Here is an 18,713-nt window from a genome sequence, read left to right as displayed (position 1 = left end):
GGCAACCACTCTCCCTCAGCCCTAGAAAGGAGGCAGTGGCAACCCACTTCCAAAACCTTGTCAAAAAAACATGAAGGGACTTGCCAGGCAGCACCATGAGTCAACACTGACGTGAAGGGGCACACAAAAGTGTCTTCACAGTTTGTAGTAAAGCCGATTACCTACCAAGAACAAAGTTTGACAGTGCTGTCCCTTATCCTGGAAATTGAGTTTTTGAATCTTTTGAAAGTTACTTGCAATCTCTGAAGGTTTTCTGACTCATCATTTGAGAATCCCTATATTCTGATCTTGTTCTTCAGATACAGAGTGTTATTCTAACCAAAGTTCTTTTCCTAAATAGATTGTTTTCATTGGGGGAGGGGGATGACCAATAGATAGTGAAAGTTCCTGTAAATGTGGGTCCGTCTTGCCCCCTGTCACTGGGAATTGCTGACCTAAATGTAGGGGGTGAATAGCCTTTTGTCCTTTTTATACACCATGCTGCTTGAATGCAGCGCTATCCATGAGAACTGGATATGTTTCACCATGGGATGAAAATCATGATTTTCATCCTTTGCATAGCTTATATCGTACTGCTTTTGGTTGCACTTTTCAAAATACCATGACTTCTGGGGATTTGTGGCTTGTGGGTGAAAAAATTCCCATTGTGTGGGCAGGCCTGAAGAATTAGAACAGGATTAATTGAGTCCAGGGTTTTGAATAATTCCCATTTAGTTGAGACATGCACATCTCTAAAATGCCGGGGGCTAGTGCCACAGATGGCAAAGAGGAGAAGTGTCATAAATAGACCTGGAAGGGAAAGAATCAGAACAGTGGAAAATGGATGCAATTATATTTTGTTAAATGCCACTCTTTAGGTGTTTACCTGGAAAACCATCTAATGGACTTTATATGCAGGAAAGCAAACACTGGCACAAATGACTCTAACCTACTTTATGGATTTTATAGCAACCTTTATAACTGTGAGAATTCTGGATCTGATTATGGTTAAAGCAAGAATTTAATAAATGTTTCCTGAGGCCTTTTTGTGGTAGGTTTTCAGAGTCTCTTGCTCCTCCATAAGCATCTTCTGAAAAAGAAGGAAAGAATTTATGATACATTTGATACAAGTTCAGGAAAACAAGTGTGCTTTTTGTTGTTAAAATAAATAATAGTTTCTGTTGTTCCAAAACAGTATCCTATAAATGCAAAAATCACCAGTCACAGTTTACTGGCTATGGATATGTTGTTCATATATCTGGGGGAAAAAAACTATTAAACCCAAAGGATATGTAATCTGACAATTATGCTGCAAGATGTTCAGAGGAATACTGCAAGCATGTTATCTTTAAAAAGATGATTGGCGTTTATTTGTGACATAATCCAGAACATGATTTCAAGATGTAGCTGTAAAATAGTGCGGCTGATAAGAAACATATTTTAGAAAGAATTTTGTGTGTGTGCAAGTCTGAAACTGCACAATGAAATGTAACCTTTAGACCTGATAAAATGTATCAGACTTGTTTAGCCCATATCCCTTTGAATCTATAGACTCAGCATAAGTTAAAACAGGAAAGTCAGTCTCTTTCTTTTGGACCAATGCTGTCACATTGCTAGGCCAAACCTACTTTGTATGTGAGCAGGCAGAGCAAGAAGCAAAACACAGAATGAGTTTTGAGAGATGGCTAAATCTATGAGTCTAGCTTCCTGTTAAAATCTTCCATCAATCAGTGTTATGAAGGCAGATTGTTTCCAACAGACTGTTCTATCTCTCTATATAAAAGCGAAATACCACTCACGCATCATCATAAATTCTCCAGAACCGTAAAGCCTACAAACCTGAAATTTGGCACGTATGGCTTCTAAGTGCTCACTAAGAAAGGATTTTTCAAAATGACCACCAGAGCATTAGTATTTCGTATATTATTATTAACACGCTCTGATGCTAAGGAGTTCTACTCCCCCTCCCCACCTGAAAACAAATCTGTTCCAAATGCAAAACACAAGCAGAGGAGAGGAGTTTCAGTTTTAGTTTCACAGCACCAAGCAGCTTTAGTAGAGAACAGTTGAGCTAAGCCACACCCAGGCTCCTTGATGTCTCCTTGCTCACATAGCAAATATTGTTTCAGTTTCCAAACAGCCCTCAACTCTCACACACTGACAGGACTAGCCAGATGAATACCGATGGATGCTGGTAGGCAGAGGCAGATTTTTTTTCCTGATTTTTCTCCCCACAAACTAAGCCCAACCACATAGTTTTGTGGCGAAGCACAGGTATCAAGCTAGTATGTAAACAAAGTCCAGTATTTTAGCTCTTCTTTTAAAATTTGTAGCTTTTTTAAATGGTGGTTTGTGTCAAGTGGTTGGAGAAAAGCAAAATGTGAGTGCTGATAAACAAGCCTCAAATATGATTACATTTCTTATCCACTCCTAATTACAATGAAATATCTTGTTTTATTCATGATGATGTAGTGGTATAAATTTATTTATCATTTTTGGAGAATGCAATATCATAAAGTTTGAAGATTTCCTGTCTAACATATCAGAAAGTGATAAGATTCGGAAATGCTGGTCTCTAGATATGTGTATTGTTTAGCTTAGCTCTACTACCAGGAAGAAACTAGAGCAAATCTTATGTCTTGCCCTGCAGTTCTGGTCTTGAACATCCAGGATAAATTTTTCATCTGCCTGTTTTCAGTCATGGTTTATTAGTATATAATATGATAGTTAATCTATATGCTACTAATTTTTTTTGCATCTACCTTTAACTGGGCGAAATGGAGATCATATGGCAAAACCTTTTCCACCAAGTTACTACAAATGGATTAATTTACAAAATGCATCCAAAATCTATGACTCCCGTGTAATTAAAATTTTGGCAAATTATATAAAACATTTTATGATATAAACATTATCATAGAGCATTTTATTATATGAAACAAAATGTTATAAAATATTTCCTGTGGTCAACTCCTGATCTTTGACTGGGCTATGCTGTTCAACATGGATTACATGAATATGTATATCTCCCTGAATTTTTAATAATTTTCCCAGTGAAACCAGTACTTTAGAAGCTCTATCGTTGTTGAAGCAAACTGGTAAGGAAAATATTTATGAAATGATGACCCAGAGATCATGGGTTGTCTAGTAATCCTCAACTTAAAACCACAATTGAGTCCAAAATTTATGCAGTTAAGTGAAACATTTGTTAAGTGAGCTTTGCCCCACTTTTATGACTTTTCTTGCCACAGTTGTTAAGTGAATCATTGAAGTTGTTCAATTAGTAACATAGTTGTTAAGTGAACCTGGCTTCCCCTTTGAATTTGCTTGTCAGAAGGTCACAATAGCTGATCACATGACCTCAGGACACTGCAATTGTCATAAATTACCAAATATCTGAATCGACCGTGGAGATGCTGCAACAGTCATAAGCAGGGGTGGGATCCCACTGGCATAACAACCAGTTCAGTGAGCAAGCAGGTGCACACTACTTATAAATTACCGGCTCCGGCAAACATATACCTCTTCCTGCTGACGAGCAGCACTCAGCTGTGCTGTGTAAAACAGCTGAGGAGAAAAAGCAGGGAATAAAGGACAACCTACAGCCGGGGTGGGCGGGTGAAGATCGTCGCAGCGAACTGGTTCGGTGTCAGCTGCTCTTCGGAGTTACCAGTTCTATAGAACCGGGCCGAACCGGTAGAATCCCACCTCCTGATCATGTGTAAAAAATGGTCATAAGTCACTTTTTTCACTGCTGTTGTAACTTTGAATGTCATTAAATGAACTGTTGTAAGTCAAGGACTACCTGTATTAATGATAGTTCAAATAGGCCCATTCCAAAAATGATTTCCAAATGGTGCTTCAGAATTCCTACTCAGGTAATTTGGGAAGCTTTGAGTAAAGTAAGAGTAGAAGCAAGCCTCTTATCTGAATTATACAAGTTTGAGAAGGAACTTTTAAACTCTACATTTATTGCAGCTTCTTTCAATTTTGCATATCACAACAAACCACAGCTTAGTATTGCATCCTGAAATTTAGAAACTATTAATAGTGTCCTTACAATTTTTCAGATTTTCCAGAATGATCGACATATTATATGTGATCAACTGTATTATAATTACAAATGGAAAAGTTTATTGGTCTGTTGTTTTCAAAATGTCTGAAGTTTTCCCAGTTATAATCTGATAGTTTCTCAGAATTTTTCTAATTATATCCCATAATAAAAGCTGAAACTTTTTGTAAACAAGGATGTAATATAAGTAAATGTTTGTTTTTCTCTAACACTTGACTTCAGAGTTTTTCAAATAAGGAAGCATTTATTTAAAAAAAAAACTCAGAACCAAACAATAACACAAAAAAATTCAGGAAAAGAACACACACCCAGGCAATAAACATCCAAATTCTGAGAACTGTATGTTTTAAAAAGCAGTTTTAGGACATGGTTGGAGAGCGGATTGGTCTCTTCTGTCTATTGTCCAAATAATGTACGTAAGCATATTTTGGTATAATGAAAGAATATAATTTATATTAAGAATTTTAATATTTCATCACAGATATGAACACATTTCATAACTCTTCACTCCCAATAAGAGGGAATGATCCAGAATTTAAATATATTTCTTTCTTAATGTCTCTAAACTTAATTAAAACATTAATATAAATTTCATATAAATTTCATATATATGTGTGTGTGTGTGTGTGTGTATGTGTTTTGTTAAGTTTTCGCGGGTACTTACATGCATGGTATTCAGCTTTGTTCGGGTATTTTCCCACGTCATTATAGTTGTGCTTTTAAAGTTGTAGCAACGTTTCGGCAGAATCTCATCTGCCATCATCAGGCTTCGGTATTGTGTTCGTCTGTGAGTCAGACTTTTACAGTTCGTCTGTGAGTCAGACTTTTACTGTAAAAGTCTGACTCATAGACGAACACAATACAGAAGCCTGATGATGGCAGATGAGATTCTGCCGAACAAAGCCGAATACCATATACATACATACATACATACATACATATGTTTTCTTAAGTTTTCGCGGGTACTTACATGTATGTAAGTGTACATGTACATGTAATGATGTGGGAAAATACCCGAACAAAGCTGAATACCATATATATATATATATATATATATTTCTAGGATAAATATACATTTTGATGAAGCTGAAATTAGGGATTTATCTTTATAGCACAAGAGTTGTAACCTTTGCAATGTACAAGTGAGAAGAAAAATATTAGATTATTTTTTCCTTTTGAATCTTGAAAATCATATGATTATACTTTATTTTAGTTTGATTCTGGAGCATCTATTTATTTTTCTAGACATGCCAGGTTGGCAGATATATTTTAAACTTTGTTAAAAGGCACAGTTCAAAAAACTTTGTGAGGAGGTACAAAGGAGAGGCACAAAAAGGAAGAACTTTTTTAATTATGCACATCTGTCTCCTTGTATACCCTGGCTCCAAATAGTTATAATTTCCAGTTTCCTTACTTCCCCTTTTGTCTGGCCTTTGTCAAACATTCCATCTAATAAACAGGACCCGAGAAGGAATTGCTTCTTTTTTTCCTAAAGCCACCATGAAGGCTGCATACTCGGGGTTTTCCCATGTCTTTACTGAATCAAATAAATTTCAGTCTGAATGTCTCCATTTTCAGTATGCAATCCCCATGCAGACCAATTTATATGAGCTCCTTAAATGTCAGATTTCAGGCCCTCTTTTGTGTCACACCACATTTGAATCTGTTCCGAGCCAATATGTTCATCACTTTGTGTGGTAGGATTTGTATAATGCATTAGCCATTGTTTATTTTAATGATGTTATACTGAACAAGCCTCAATGGGCCGGCTCACTTTAAATTCTGATCGTATGCATAATGTTAAGCCCTGAATTAGAGGTGAAATCCTGGCCTTAATGTCCCGCAACAGTCAACAGTATAACCTCCCAAATTCTCCAAAAGCTACTACTGAACTGGAATTTGTAATGCAATAGAAGGTAAACATTATTCAGTACCTAAGTAGGTAGTAATCATATCAACTTTATTTAACTATAACTGAGTACAAATTACTGTCTTGACATTGCCCACTACTTTCAAAATATGGCCATTGAGATGTAATTAAATGCCAAGTATGGTCCTCCGCTATGGAGTAGCTGTACTCTTCTGCCATCAATTTTGGTTTAACAAGTCACATCAGTTGGGTTGATATTGATGCTAATCTACAACCAAAGTTGTGGGGTCAGTATGCAGATTATATTCCAGTGATACCGTGAATGACATTCCTTTATCCCCCAGTTAACAAAAAAATAGTGTGATATCTTATTTTCTCCCTTTTCTACTGAGACTAAGAATAAAAAAGCAAAGGAGAGAAAAGTTATGGCTCAGAATTTATACATTTCATTGGTAGGTTGAATATTCCATTTAATGATGCATCATTGTTCTCTTACTGAGGTGACTGTAAGTTTAGAAAAGAGAGAGTAAGTAAGAGATGCTGTTTGCAAAATTGGTCTTGTCCTGGCTGATAATAGATAGCAGTACTATTGCTTGCTGACCATGCTTTAAAGGCGTCCTGCCAAGATGAGACTGAGCAGCCATTTATGAGCATGCGAAGTTGGTGGCTTGGGAAGGAAGTAGAATGATTTCTTCTTCCTCCCACACTCTTCTGACCTCAGGGTTGGAAATTATCCAAGGAGAAGCAGATACTGCCCAGGCTGTGGATTGTTGCCTCATAGAAACCTGGCAATGTTTGGCTAGATTTACACCAGCAAAGAAGTGAACAATGGTGCATGGCACAGCTGCCCACTCTAGGGGATTTGTAATGTTTGTTTTTCATCTCAAGAGCACTTGATGGTGGCAGGGAAATGTTTATTGCATGCTTTTCATTGCAGGCAAAGGATATGGGCTATGGGGACAGTGGTTGCCAATTACAAGCCCCTGTTCACATGATCAAGCATCCTTTGTCTGCTCTGATTCTGGCAGGCTATTACACTCTGCAAAGGAATATATCTCCAAGATGTACACTGATAAAAGTAAAAGCCTTGTTTTTCCCTCCCTAGCACATCACATCTTACTAAAATCTATAGCTATTGTTATATCAAATGATTAGAACCTGGTAAACACAAATTTTTGTTTTGTTTCACGCACACTCATAAATCTTCCAGTTCCATCACACCCTCCATGTTGACTCCTTGCAACCCTAAAACTGGCATTTGATTGTCATGGGCATCTCCTGCAAGTATGTAATTCCATACAGACCTCTAACCTAGGTTTACTTATTTACAAAAGGTAAACCTAGGTTTACTTATTTCTAGAAGAACTGATGTTGAAAAGGTCTTTCCATGCATCCATGAGCATTATTAATCTTGGCCTTGCTGGTCGTCTTATCTACTCCAAATACTCTGCATATAGCTATGAAGAATCTCTGTATCAGATGGCAACCTAGCTTCTGGCAGCCTAGCTAGACTTTGATACAAGCCCAATCTCTAAGCGATGGTTCTACTTTTGATTTTAAAGATGCTGGAGCTGAACAGTGATTCTAAATTAGCACTCTAAGCAATCAGAGTGTGAGAGATCTGTTTCTGAATAGACCATGGAAATTTCAGATACCACATCTCAGTGATTTTCCTTGGCATTGCAACATCTGTACCAGCCCTTATCCCCCGCATGGACCCCCTTCATGGATCTTTCTTCTCTTCTGCTGATATGGTTCCCGTTTGTCTGATATGGAGAAGATAAAGTTAATAAATGATTGCATTACAATGGTTTAAAATGTACTTTGTTTTAAAATGGAATGGAATAGAAGCTGTTCAGAATCAGATGGAATCCCTTGTTTTTGGATTACTCTCTCTTTACAAAGAAAAAAAACAAGTTCTGTTTCATAGAAGATTCTTTGTAGTTATTATTAGTTTTTTAAAATATCACAGCTAAACTTTTCTACCTTAGGCCCAGTTAAGGCAGCTGATGAATGAAGCTGACAAAATTTATGTTCAGTTAGTTACCAAATTACAGCATTTATAATACATGTCTCTATTTCTACTCATCATCTGTTTTTTTCAAAATATGATTTATTGAAACATTATCACCATGCTATGTTACTGTGTTCTTTTTTTTAAAAAAAGTACGTACATTCAGTTATCTCTAAAGTACAAAGACATCTCTGTCCCCTTGAAATGTTCTTGCATGTGTAGATTAAAATTCTTCCATCTGGATTTTTTTTACTGGCACTTGGATTCCTTTGAAGATGGCCTGAAATATTTTAAAGGGAGGTGGGTTGAATTGAGTGATGTGGATCAAAGGAAGCAGTAATAAGATTACACATTCTTGATATCTCCTGTGAGGAATTTTTGAGGTTTTCACACCCGAAGGCCCAAAATATTGCATTGAGGGCTTTTGTTCTTCTCTCCTGTCAAATTACAAGTTTTTTCTTGCCACAGAAAGCTGTCTTTTGATTAATAAATACTTGCTGTTTGTTTTATGTTAGGCCGCATTCTGTGAAAAATATCTCTTCCCTCCCCAAGTGTGCTCTTACAAATGCCTTTATTGTATTAGGGTCTCCTTTGACTTCTTTTGTCATTCTGGCAGATGTTTGTGCTTTTAAGGGATTTTGTGCTTTATCTGCCCGCATTTCCCTTCTTCCTTTTGCCTCAGCATTCATCTGAAGGTGCTGAATGGGAACCTCAGGTTTTAACATCCTCCGACAAAGCATACTTCTGCCCTAATGGGGGTCAAGAGATGTCTTTTGACAGCAACTAAAGTTTCAGCAGCAAAAAAAGCTGTTCTGTGTTCAAAGCAATCCTTGTGATTTAGTTTTAAACAAATTGCTTCTAGTTGGGGACTCCAGCTTGGCCCCTGTGTTATGCAAGGCTCACTGTTTGACAGGCTTGGTTAATAAAAAGCAGCACCAAAGCCTCTGCCGTCAGTGGAAAAAAGGAAAGCTTTTATTTTCCTTGAGAAAACTGTTTTTGATGCATCCATTAATACAATCCCTCTTTGGTACTGGGTTAAAGAGTCCGCTGGAATTGAGCGGCCAGTACATTTAAATAAATAAACAAATAATATGCTATGTGTTTCTTTATTTTGCTAAGAACATCTGGTCCATCCGAGTACAGCATTTTGATACTGAGGGCTTGATGCTGGGCATTGAGTTAACACCTTTATTGAGCTATCTTTTATATTACAATGGAATTCTAAACATTAATAAAACCTAAAAATTATTTTCAAAGCGCATTTAAGCAGACAGAGAAGAGCTCATTTAATTTACCCAAGGGTAGTACTCTAGTCTAGAAAAATAAAAAGAAATTTGCTCTGATGTTTGATGAATTGGTCTGCTAAGTTCATACAGGATGAATACAGGTCTTTAAGTAGCTAGATTGCAGACTATAATGGCATTAAAGTTCAAATCCAGTGCCCTTCGTTGAGATTAGAACAAGTGCACAGTTGGTACTAGAGAATGACCTAACCTCCCATCAGCTTCATTCACACTTGCCTAGTTACTGCTGTCTTGCAATGATTGTTAACGTGGCATATTGCTGGAAATGTTTTGCATGTAGTCTGCCATTGTTCTATATTGTCCTATGAGAATTGTAGGAAGTGACTGATCACTTACAACCTATTGCAAATAGCCTTTTTGTGAGTTATACCCTCCATGGCCCTTCATTCTTCATTGCAAGAGCCATGGTGGCGCAGTGGTTAGAATGCAGTATTGCAGGCTAACTCTGCCGACTGCCAGCCGTTCGATTCTGACTGGTTCCAGATTGATTCAGCCTTCCATCCTTCCAAGGTTAGTAAAATTAGGACAAACATAATTGGGGCAATATGCTGACTCTGTAAACTGTTTAGTAAAGCACTGTCTGTAAAGCACTGTGCAGCTGTATATAAGTCTGCTGTTGGTATTGCTATTATTTTCTTAGTTTGTTTCTGTGCTTCGAGCTGAACTATCATTTGGCTCTGAAATGAGCATTTTCTTTATTTGATTTCCTCCAGGACTTGAAAGCCTGCGTAGCATTCCCGCTTCCTATGTTTCAAAAAAAAAAAACATTCAGGGAGGATGGCGATAGATTGGCTTGAGCACAAGCAGGTTGTTCAAAGGTTTCAAGTTAAGCTATAGTTGGCCTGAGCCAAAACCCAACTGTATTTGTCAGGACTATCCTGTTGCCAAGACCATGGATTTTGTCCAACATTCATCTGACTTTCTTGGGTAACATATTGCTTTCAAACATGTCATCAGAAACTAAAGCTACAGGGATACATTTATATGCACAGTGGAAAAGCACTGTGGTTAAAAACAGCAACACCTGTGAAGTTGCCATGCACGTGTTTTCTGATAATGAAAAGTGAGAAACAATTCAGATTCAGTGGGTGGGCTCTCAACACTTAGGAAGAACAGCAAACTAAATGTGATGGAGTTAAAACTTTCCCACCCTTATGATTTCCCGGTAAAATCTTTGTTTCCCAAAATTGCTTTGCTTAAAAAAATAATTAGCAACTTAACAGGTGAAGACAGAGCCCATCAGATTGGAACATTTCAATATGCAAGGAGGGATGGAAAACTGGAATTTGTAAAGTATGCAAAGGCAATACAGCCTATGTTTAAAAGAAATTTATGGGATATACCCCAACACTCCCAAGTAAGCTTCTGGTTAATTAGGCCATTGGAAAATGTTCCTAAAAAGCTCTTGGAAAATCTTTTTTTTTCTAATAGTTTCAAGAGAGGCTTGAAAAACTTTAGTACATATTACAATCACTATGAACTGTTGCCCTAAATAGCCTCCATGTAATTAAGAATCTGCGCTTCACCTGCACCCTTACAAAATGTCTAATATGTACATGTCTCTTGTCGCAGTAAATGCATGCACGGTACATATGCATAACATATGCACACTCCTCTGACAGTGAAAGCATGGCAACAAGGCTGAAAGTTTAAGTTTTGAGATCCTGCACTGGAAAGCAAGTATACAGTTTCTTTGTATTAACTAATGATGTCTGGCCCAGGAGTTTAACTGATGAGTATCCGGAAAGTTGTTTGCAAAATACTCAGCTCCTTTTTGGAAGAAAGATAGAATAAATTCCATTAATGTCCTAAATAGCTTGAAAGAGAGTGTAGGAAGCTGCAAGATGCCCAGTCATAATGTATATTCACAGGGAAGGGCATTGGCCTTTTCTTAGCAATTTAACAATAAATGAAAGAAAGAAGGCAATGAGCAGTTCATTATTCTCAGCCAGCTAGATTACAGGCAGTCCTCGACTTACAACAGTTCATTTAGTGACCATTTGAAGTTACAACAGCACTGAAAAAAGTTATTTATGACCATTTTTCACACTTACAACCGTTGCAGCATAATGATCACATGATCAACATTTAAACACTTGGCAACTGACTCATATTTATGATGGTTTCAGTGTCCTGGGGTCATGTGATCCCCTTCTGTGACCTTTTGACAAGCAAAGTCAATAGGGACGCCACTTAATAACTTAACAATTGCAGTGATTCACTCAACTGTGGCAAGAAAGGCCATAAAATGGGGCAAAACTCATTTAACAAATGTTTCACTTAGCAACAGAAATGTTGAGCTCAGTTGTCGTAAATCGAGGACTACCTGCACTGTGCTCTGAGGAGTTTTAGCCCACGTGTCAGGGAGGGCAGGTGTACTTCTCCACTATACAGTAACTGCTTATACTATAGATTTCTGTTTGTTGCAAAACCAGATTCACCAACTGTTTGCAATGTACAAGTGGTGTGAACCTATCTGCATTTATACTCAAATGCCTAATTGGCACTGATCTTGGATGTCAGCTGAGGCATCCCATCACCAGTATTTCCCAGCAAGCCCTGATGCCTCCCATATTGTCAATTGTAAGCAGCGTCTAATGTGTGCTTATCCTAGTTTGAGGATGTGGGGATGAAAAGAAGGACTAGGGGAGACATGATAGCAGCGTTCCAATATCTCAGGGGCTGCCACAAAGAAGAGGGAGTCAAGCTCCGGAAGACAAGACAAGAAGCAATGGGTGGAAACTAATCAAGGAGAGAAGCAACTTAGAAATAAAGAGAAATTACCTGACAGTTAGAACAGTTAACCAGCGGAACAGCTTGCCTTTAGAAGTTGTGAATGCACTGGAGGTTTTCTAGAAGAGATTGGACAGCCGTTTGAATGAAATGCTATAGGGTTTTCTGCCTAAGCAGGAGGTTAGAATAGAAGACCTCCAGGTTCCCTTCCAACTCTGTTATTCTATGTTCAGTGTCCCCCTGGTAAGGGAAGTAAGAAGTATATGGTCTGTTACCGTCAGTGGGTTTTTTTAACCACTATGTAGAACAAAACGCCTCAGATCCATCTGGCAATAACTCTGGCATCATTTCATAAGGCCGCTAAGAGAAAAGTTTTATTCAGGGCTCTTGGAGTTTGATGTTACGGTGTTGTAATTGTTTATATTGGCAATCTGGTTGTTATTTATTCATTTTATTATATTATCCTGTGCCTTGATGTATTCTGTCAATTATATACTGTTTCATTTGATGTAGTAAAATATCACTGTAAATTATTCCAGATTGGGGAAGGGAGGGGGAGGGAGGAAGGGAAGGAAGGAAGGATGTAAATACAGGCAAACCTTGAGTTATAACCATTCATTTAACAACCGTTCGAATTTACAACAGCAGTAAAAAAAGTGACTTGTGACCATTTTTCATACTTACTATCTCAGCATTCCCATGGTCATGTGATCAAAATTCGGACACTTGGCAACTGGCTCATATTTATGACATTTGCAGTGTCCCCTGGACATGTGATCACCTTTTGCAAAGTTAGTGAGGAAGCCACTAACTTTGTTACTTTGTCAACAGCTGTGTTGCTAACTTAACTGGAGTGATTCCTTTAAAAACTGTGGCAAGAAAGGTCATAAAATGAAGTAAAATTCACTTACGGTAACTGTCTGACTTAGCAATGGAAATTTTGGGCTCAATTGTGGTCGCAAATCAAGGACTACATGTAAGGAAATGCAAGATCAAGGTGGATGGGTGAGGAAAAGACTGGAAATCATCCATCTGAAAAAATGTGGTGCATGATGGGCCAATCTATTATCAAGTGTATACAGGTAGTCCTCAACTTATGATCACAACTGAGCCCCAAATTTATGTTGCTAAGTGAGAAATGTGTTAACTGAGCCCACTTTACGACCTTTCTTGCCACATTTGTTAAGTGAATCATTGCAGTTGCTGAGTTAGTAACAGAGTTCTTAAGTGAATCTGGTTTCCCCGTTGACCTTGCTTGTCAGAAAGTGGCAACGTGTTCGTGTGACCCCAGGACACTGCAATCATCATAAATGTGAGTCAGTTGTCAAGCATCCATGAATGTAAATCATATGACCATAGAGATGCTGCAATGGTCCTAAATATGAAAAACAGCCATAAGTCACTTTTTTCAGTGCTGTTGTAACTTTGAACGGTCATTAAATGAACTGTTGTAAGTCGAATACGGCCTGTACATACTGCATAACAGTTTGGTATCTTGTTCAAAGCCTTCAAGAGAAAGTAAATCAACCGAGTCAAAATAGAGTTTATATATCTTGTTCCTAAACTGCATTATGCAACAATAAGATTTTTCTCCAATCGTGGTGTTCCCCTTAATAAAACATCAACTTTGTATAGAAATGTAATAGTGGCATGAGCTAAAACATCATTCCACACGCTTCATATCTATAGCACAAACAATATATTTCCAATAAAAGCATGGATGGCAGCAAAGGTTCTGCAAAAATGGCGTTTGGAAAAAAAATTTAGACATAGTATCAAATGTTACCTTTGAAAGAAAGGCATGACTGATTCTGCTTTCTGGAACCAACTCTTCTAAAATATAGAGAACCAACATTTTAATAATAATAAAAGATAGAGTTTTAGCAGAATGTCCTAAAATTTGTCTCGGTCAAGAGATTATTACAGTGTACAGACACCATATAGTGAGAGAAGGATGTGAGCTCTAACGTAGTAGAACAAATTAAGGAACAAATTAAAGATTTATCAGGAGCCATTCTATTTTTTTCCTGCTTAATTGGGGATTTCATTTGCATTTTAGCACTTCACTTATCTTAATGTTTATTATGGCCTATTTGCAATCCTACAAATGCAGAATGGTTCATAAGCCAAAAAATTTCACACAGTAAGAGAGGTCCATCTTTCATGTAGAGCGGTTGGCTTTCAGGCAGTCTAAATGTACTGTGCTTTCTGCCTGCAAAACTAAAACCATTTCTGTGTTGCAGAGTTAACTGGATGATGGGTTGGAAAACATTTTTTAGAAATCAGTAAATAGGCAGTTGCACCACTGTCATGAAAGGGCCTTGAATTGGCCTATATTTGTGCAGCTATTAATGGTAAAGATGCCTGAGGCATAATTACTTCTTATGGGAGAATGGCACTTCTGTTTAGGCACATAAAGCTTGTTAATGGTCATTTAATTACTTATCTCCAGCAAGTAAGACCAGTTATGATTTTGGAAAACAGCTGATGATTCTTAATTTTTTTCCCTTTTAACCACTCAAGCCACAAATGACTGATATAGCTGGTAATGGCTAATATCTCTAATATTTGTAATTTGTGTTTATCACACATGTAAGGAGCCTTAAGGTCTGCAATATGAATATCTTTTATGAAGACTATGAGTTCTATTGATGCCTTAACCCTGAAAGCCAGCTAGCTGACTTTGGGGCAGTCACTTTCTCTCAGCTCAACCCACCTAACTGGGTAGTTATTATGAGGAAAATAGGGAGGAGGTGAGAAGAAAAATGTGCTGGATATTTTTGCCATCTTGAGTTATTTATAAAAACAATAAAGGTGGGGTAAAAATAAACAAAATAAAATAGGATCATTTTTTACCTCCTGACTTTCTGAGTTTATAGGGATTCTTATTTAAGTTCCATGAAATTTAATTTGCCATGTTCGTTTAACTACTGGAGAAGTATATATAGTATTTGATGTAATAAATAAATAGATGCTGTAGCAAAATTTAACAATTTAGTTATCAATTGCTAAATTTAAACTATACAGGTTGGCATTTGGATGGAAATAGATCTTAACATATTTGATATCTTTTCTGTTTCTTTGCTTTCCAGTAGTTTAAGCAAGGCAAATTCCAAGTGGATTTCATTTTAGAAAGGCTAGTTTTAAACTAATTTATATGCCGTGGTGTACAAAAAGTCTACTATCCATTTTTTGGCCATTTGTTTACAAAAATCAAGTGATGATAAAAAGCAAGTCTTCAGTTCTGAAATTATGGTAAGACCAAAGCTAGAGATTAGCGTTAGGGCTAGTAGCTCTGGTTCCAGCATCAAATATACAATATGTTTTGGCTGATGGCAGGAAAATGTTTTACTTGTTAGTTGTTTGTTTTTAAGCCATAAACAGAGGCTTAAAGAGAGTTCTTCCTTTCTTGTCTCATAGTCCCTGATCCTCTTGGCTCTAACTGGAGTTCTCTTCTTGGGTCTCAACCTGGTTTTCCTTGGCATCTATCTCATCTGCCTATCTTGCTGCAAGAAGGAGGAAGAGTCGGAGACTAAGAAGCCCAATTCTTGTTGCATCACCTGGACTGCTGTGGTAGCCGCTCTCATGTGTTGGTGAGTTCTTTCAGTCTGATTTGTAATAAAGGTGTGGGAAAGCTTTGAAAGCTTTCTCCAGTGACAGCTTTTTAAAATGTCCTGTATAAAAAGTTGTAACTCAAGAGCTTTGGTATCTTGTGGACTTCAACTCTCAGAATTCCTCAGCCAGCCTTGAAGTCCACAAGTCTCAAAGTTGCCAAATTTGGAGATCCCTGAGTTAAACAGTGGGTCCATAGGAAGACCGATTGATCTGTTATTCTAAATGCTATAAGGAGGGCCTGTTGAGTTTTTGCCTGTTCTTCTTGCGTAATAGTATATGACTGGAAAAAAAACTGAGAGTATAAAATCTTTGTCCAAGGAAACATTCCCAAGCTGTCTCGCATTTGAAGTTACTGCAAAATAAGATACTGAGTATTATAATCATAGCTTTTCTACTTTTTTTCTGGAATGCTAGGATAGGTGGATATTGGGAAAGTGAGAGTTCATAGTATATTATATGCTAAAATTACACATTGTGTAAACAAAGAGCTCTGCTGCTTTTCCACACCTGTTTAGTTTATAGTTTGGAAGGAAAAAAAATGTGATAATAGAATAACAAAGTTGCAAGGGAGCTTGGAGGTCTTCTAGTCCAACCCCCTGCTCAAGCAGGAGACCCTATACCATTTTGGACAATAGGCAGATGTGATTGCTTGGTATCACCCTATTTTTAAAAGCTATCAATGATACCTTGTGATGTACACCAGGGATGTCAAATTCGATTTCATTGAGGGCCGCACTAGGATTGTGTTTGACTTTTGGGGGGGGGGGCAAGGTGGGTGTGGCCAGCTCCATTTTCACTGGCAGAGGCACTACGGGCTGTTCCAGGGTGGCACACACATCCCGGGGCCAGATTCGGACAGATCTCAGGATCCTCCCCCCAGGCCAGATTGGGCCCCTGGGCTTGACATCCCTGATCTTCACAGATAATGGCAAATGAAGCAATAAATATTCTTTTTGTGAACCCTTTTGCCTTTTCCATTATCCATCAAATTGTAATGCAGTCTCAAGTGCCCCCTACTCTGAATCTGGTTTCTGCCTCTAGTAGTTCTTGTTCCATGGGCTATAGATATCCTAACAATATTTTTGTTTGTGCTTGTGCCTGTTTTAAAGTTTTTTATTTTTATGTTTTTGTGAAGATGCTTTTCAGAAAGGTAATTAATTGTACAAGCCACAAGTTTTGATCAACAAGGAGTAAGTGGTCCAAGAAATAATATTTATCTTGGGCATCTGACCTGAAAGATGAGCTCATCCATTTATACTTTTGAGGATGATAATCAATTCACCATAACCTCTCAATGCTTTCATAGAAACTGTCTTCCTGATTCTAATAAATGAAATGGTAACAATGGATCACCTCACTGTCTTTCTGTTAGCCAAGTGCGTGATTACCTGCTCTTTTTCTCGCTGCTACCCATATGAAGGATGGAGTCATTGGCTTCACTTCCATGTCTGACTCAGAGGAGAAGGCCCATTTGTAGGTGCCCCAAAGCTTCACACATAATTCTAGGTTTTGCTTTAATATTGCTGAGACGTTTATTGTGCTCCAATATAGAATAGAATAGAATTTTTTATTGGCCAAGTGTGATTGGACACACAAGGAATTTGTCTTGGTGCATATGCTCTTAGTGTAAACCATTAGAGAACATTTCACCAAGGCAGCTGTCAATGGCGCCATCTTGGCAATAGACAATATTAATCTCCCTTGTAGAAAATTCCAAGAGGCTAAAGGAAATCAAACAATGGAGGAGTCTGTTTTACTTTTTCTACCAAAGGGATGGCATAATTGGTTTCCAAGGGTCACATGACATTTGCATATAGGCTCTGAATTAGAAGAGAATAAAACTGGGAGCCTCAGGAAACAGAGATTATATCTTCATCTTCTGGACTCAAATATGATCATCTAGAGCAGGAGTAGTCAACTTTTTTATACCTCCCACTTTTGTATCTCTGTTAGTAGTAAAATTTTCTCCAACTGCCCACCAGTTCCACAGTAATGGTGATTTATAAAGTAGGGGACAAAACCCCTACCGCCCACCATGAAAGCTGGAACACCCACTAGTGGGCAGTAGGGACCAGGTTGACCACCACAGATCTAAATGTTTCCTGTCTGTGAGACTGTCTTCACTATCCCTCTGAATGAGACAGTAGATAGTCATAAGTGTTGCACATGATAGGAAATCTTATCCTCATGATTAATTTAAAACTAGATATGAAAATGGGCAAGTGATCCCATCAATCCTCTGGTGGAGCTAAGTGGTTAAACCAGGGCTATATCTCACAATTGTTCATATAAACAAGATCTAGTCGTCTTCTACACCTGAACATTCAATATAACAGTTAAACTTGGAAATGTACAACAGAATTCTGTTTTGCTCTGTTTAGAAGTATGAGGGAAAAGAAGACTTTCAAATGTTTCATTTTATGCCCTGCAAGTTCAAGGAATAAGACTATTTCTCATCCTAAACTTACACAGAGATGGGGGTCAAATGTTGCTTTCTAAGTTGTGGTTCAAGGCCCAAGTGTGAGCATATGTAAACAATAACATTTTCCAGTGCCTTTTGATATTATCATTCTGTTTCCTTTGTACTTTGTCGGTTTAAATGTAAAACATTGACTTGCTGATCTTATCTTTACTCAGCAGCCTATAAATTGGTGCACCTATGCCTTCCAGATTTGTGACTGATAAAGACATCCAGGTCACACATTGCCAAAGGGCATTAAGTTCATCTAAAGGCTACCGCAAAAGCTAAAGAGTAGGAAGCATTGAACAAAGTCCAAACCGAAATAAGACAATTGTATGTCTTCTCCCCCTCAACGCCTAATCAACCTGGTTCTGCTAAACCACTTTTGCAACTTTCTTAAAAGCAAACAAATGACAAAAGACAGCCAGAGGAAGTTCATTTGTTATAGCTCACTGAACTTAATGAGTGTTTCTGTCCCTTTTTTTATTAACCTTGTTTGTATTCCTTCCCTATTTCTGGAGGACATGTTATGCATCTACGTTGGCTGCTTTGGACCAACAGTAACCAATTATTCTGCGCGATTTCTTCTCTGGGGTGGCATTATACTTTACAGTAAAGCAAAATAACAGAATTCCAGGGTGAAAGAATCTTGGAATAGTGACTTT

At 37.8% G+C, this 18,713-nt stretch overlaps 1 protein-coding gene across 3 annotated transcripts in view; it reads left to right on the top strand.

Annotated features, from left to right (window-relative positions):
* TTYH2 (tweety family member 2) overlaps positions 1 to 18,713 on the top strand; it is a 64,553-nt gene that overhangs the window by 3,445 nt on the left and 42,395 nt on the right. For all 3 annotated transcript variants that reach the window (XM_087924992.1, XM_026701737.2, XM_087924991.1), the window contains exon 2: positions 15,393 to 15,565. In XM_087924992.1, coding sequence (XP_087781118.1) covers positions 15,393 to 15,565 — 173 coding nt within the window. The remainder of the gene's footprint in view (positions 1 to 15,392; positions 15,566 to 18,713) is intronic.

This window comes from Pseudonaja textilis, chromosome 2 (assembly GCF_049901715.1).
Source record: "Pseudonaja textilis isolate UNSWEBS1 chromosome 2, rPseTex1.2, whole genome shotgun sequence".
Lineage (NCBI taxonomy): Eukaryota > Metazoa > Chordata > Lepidosauria > Squamata > Elapidae > Pseudonaja > Pseudonaja textilis.
This window is presented reverse-complemented; position numbering and strand designations above follow the sequence as displayed.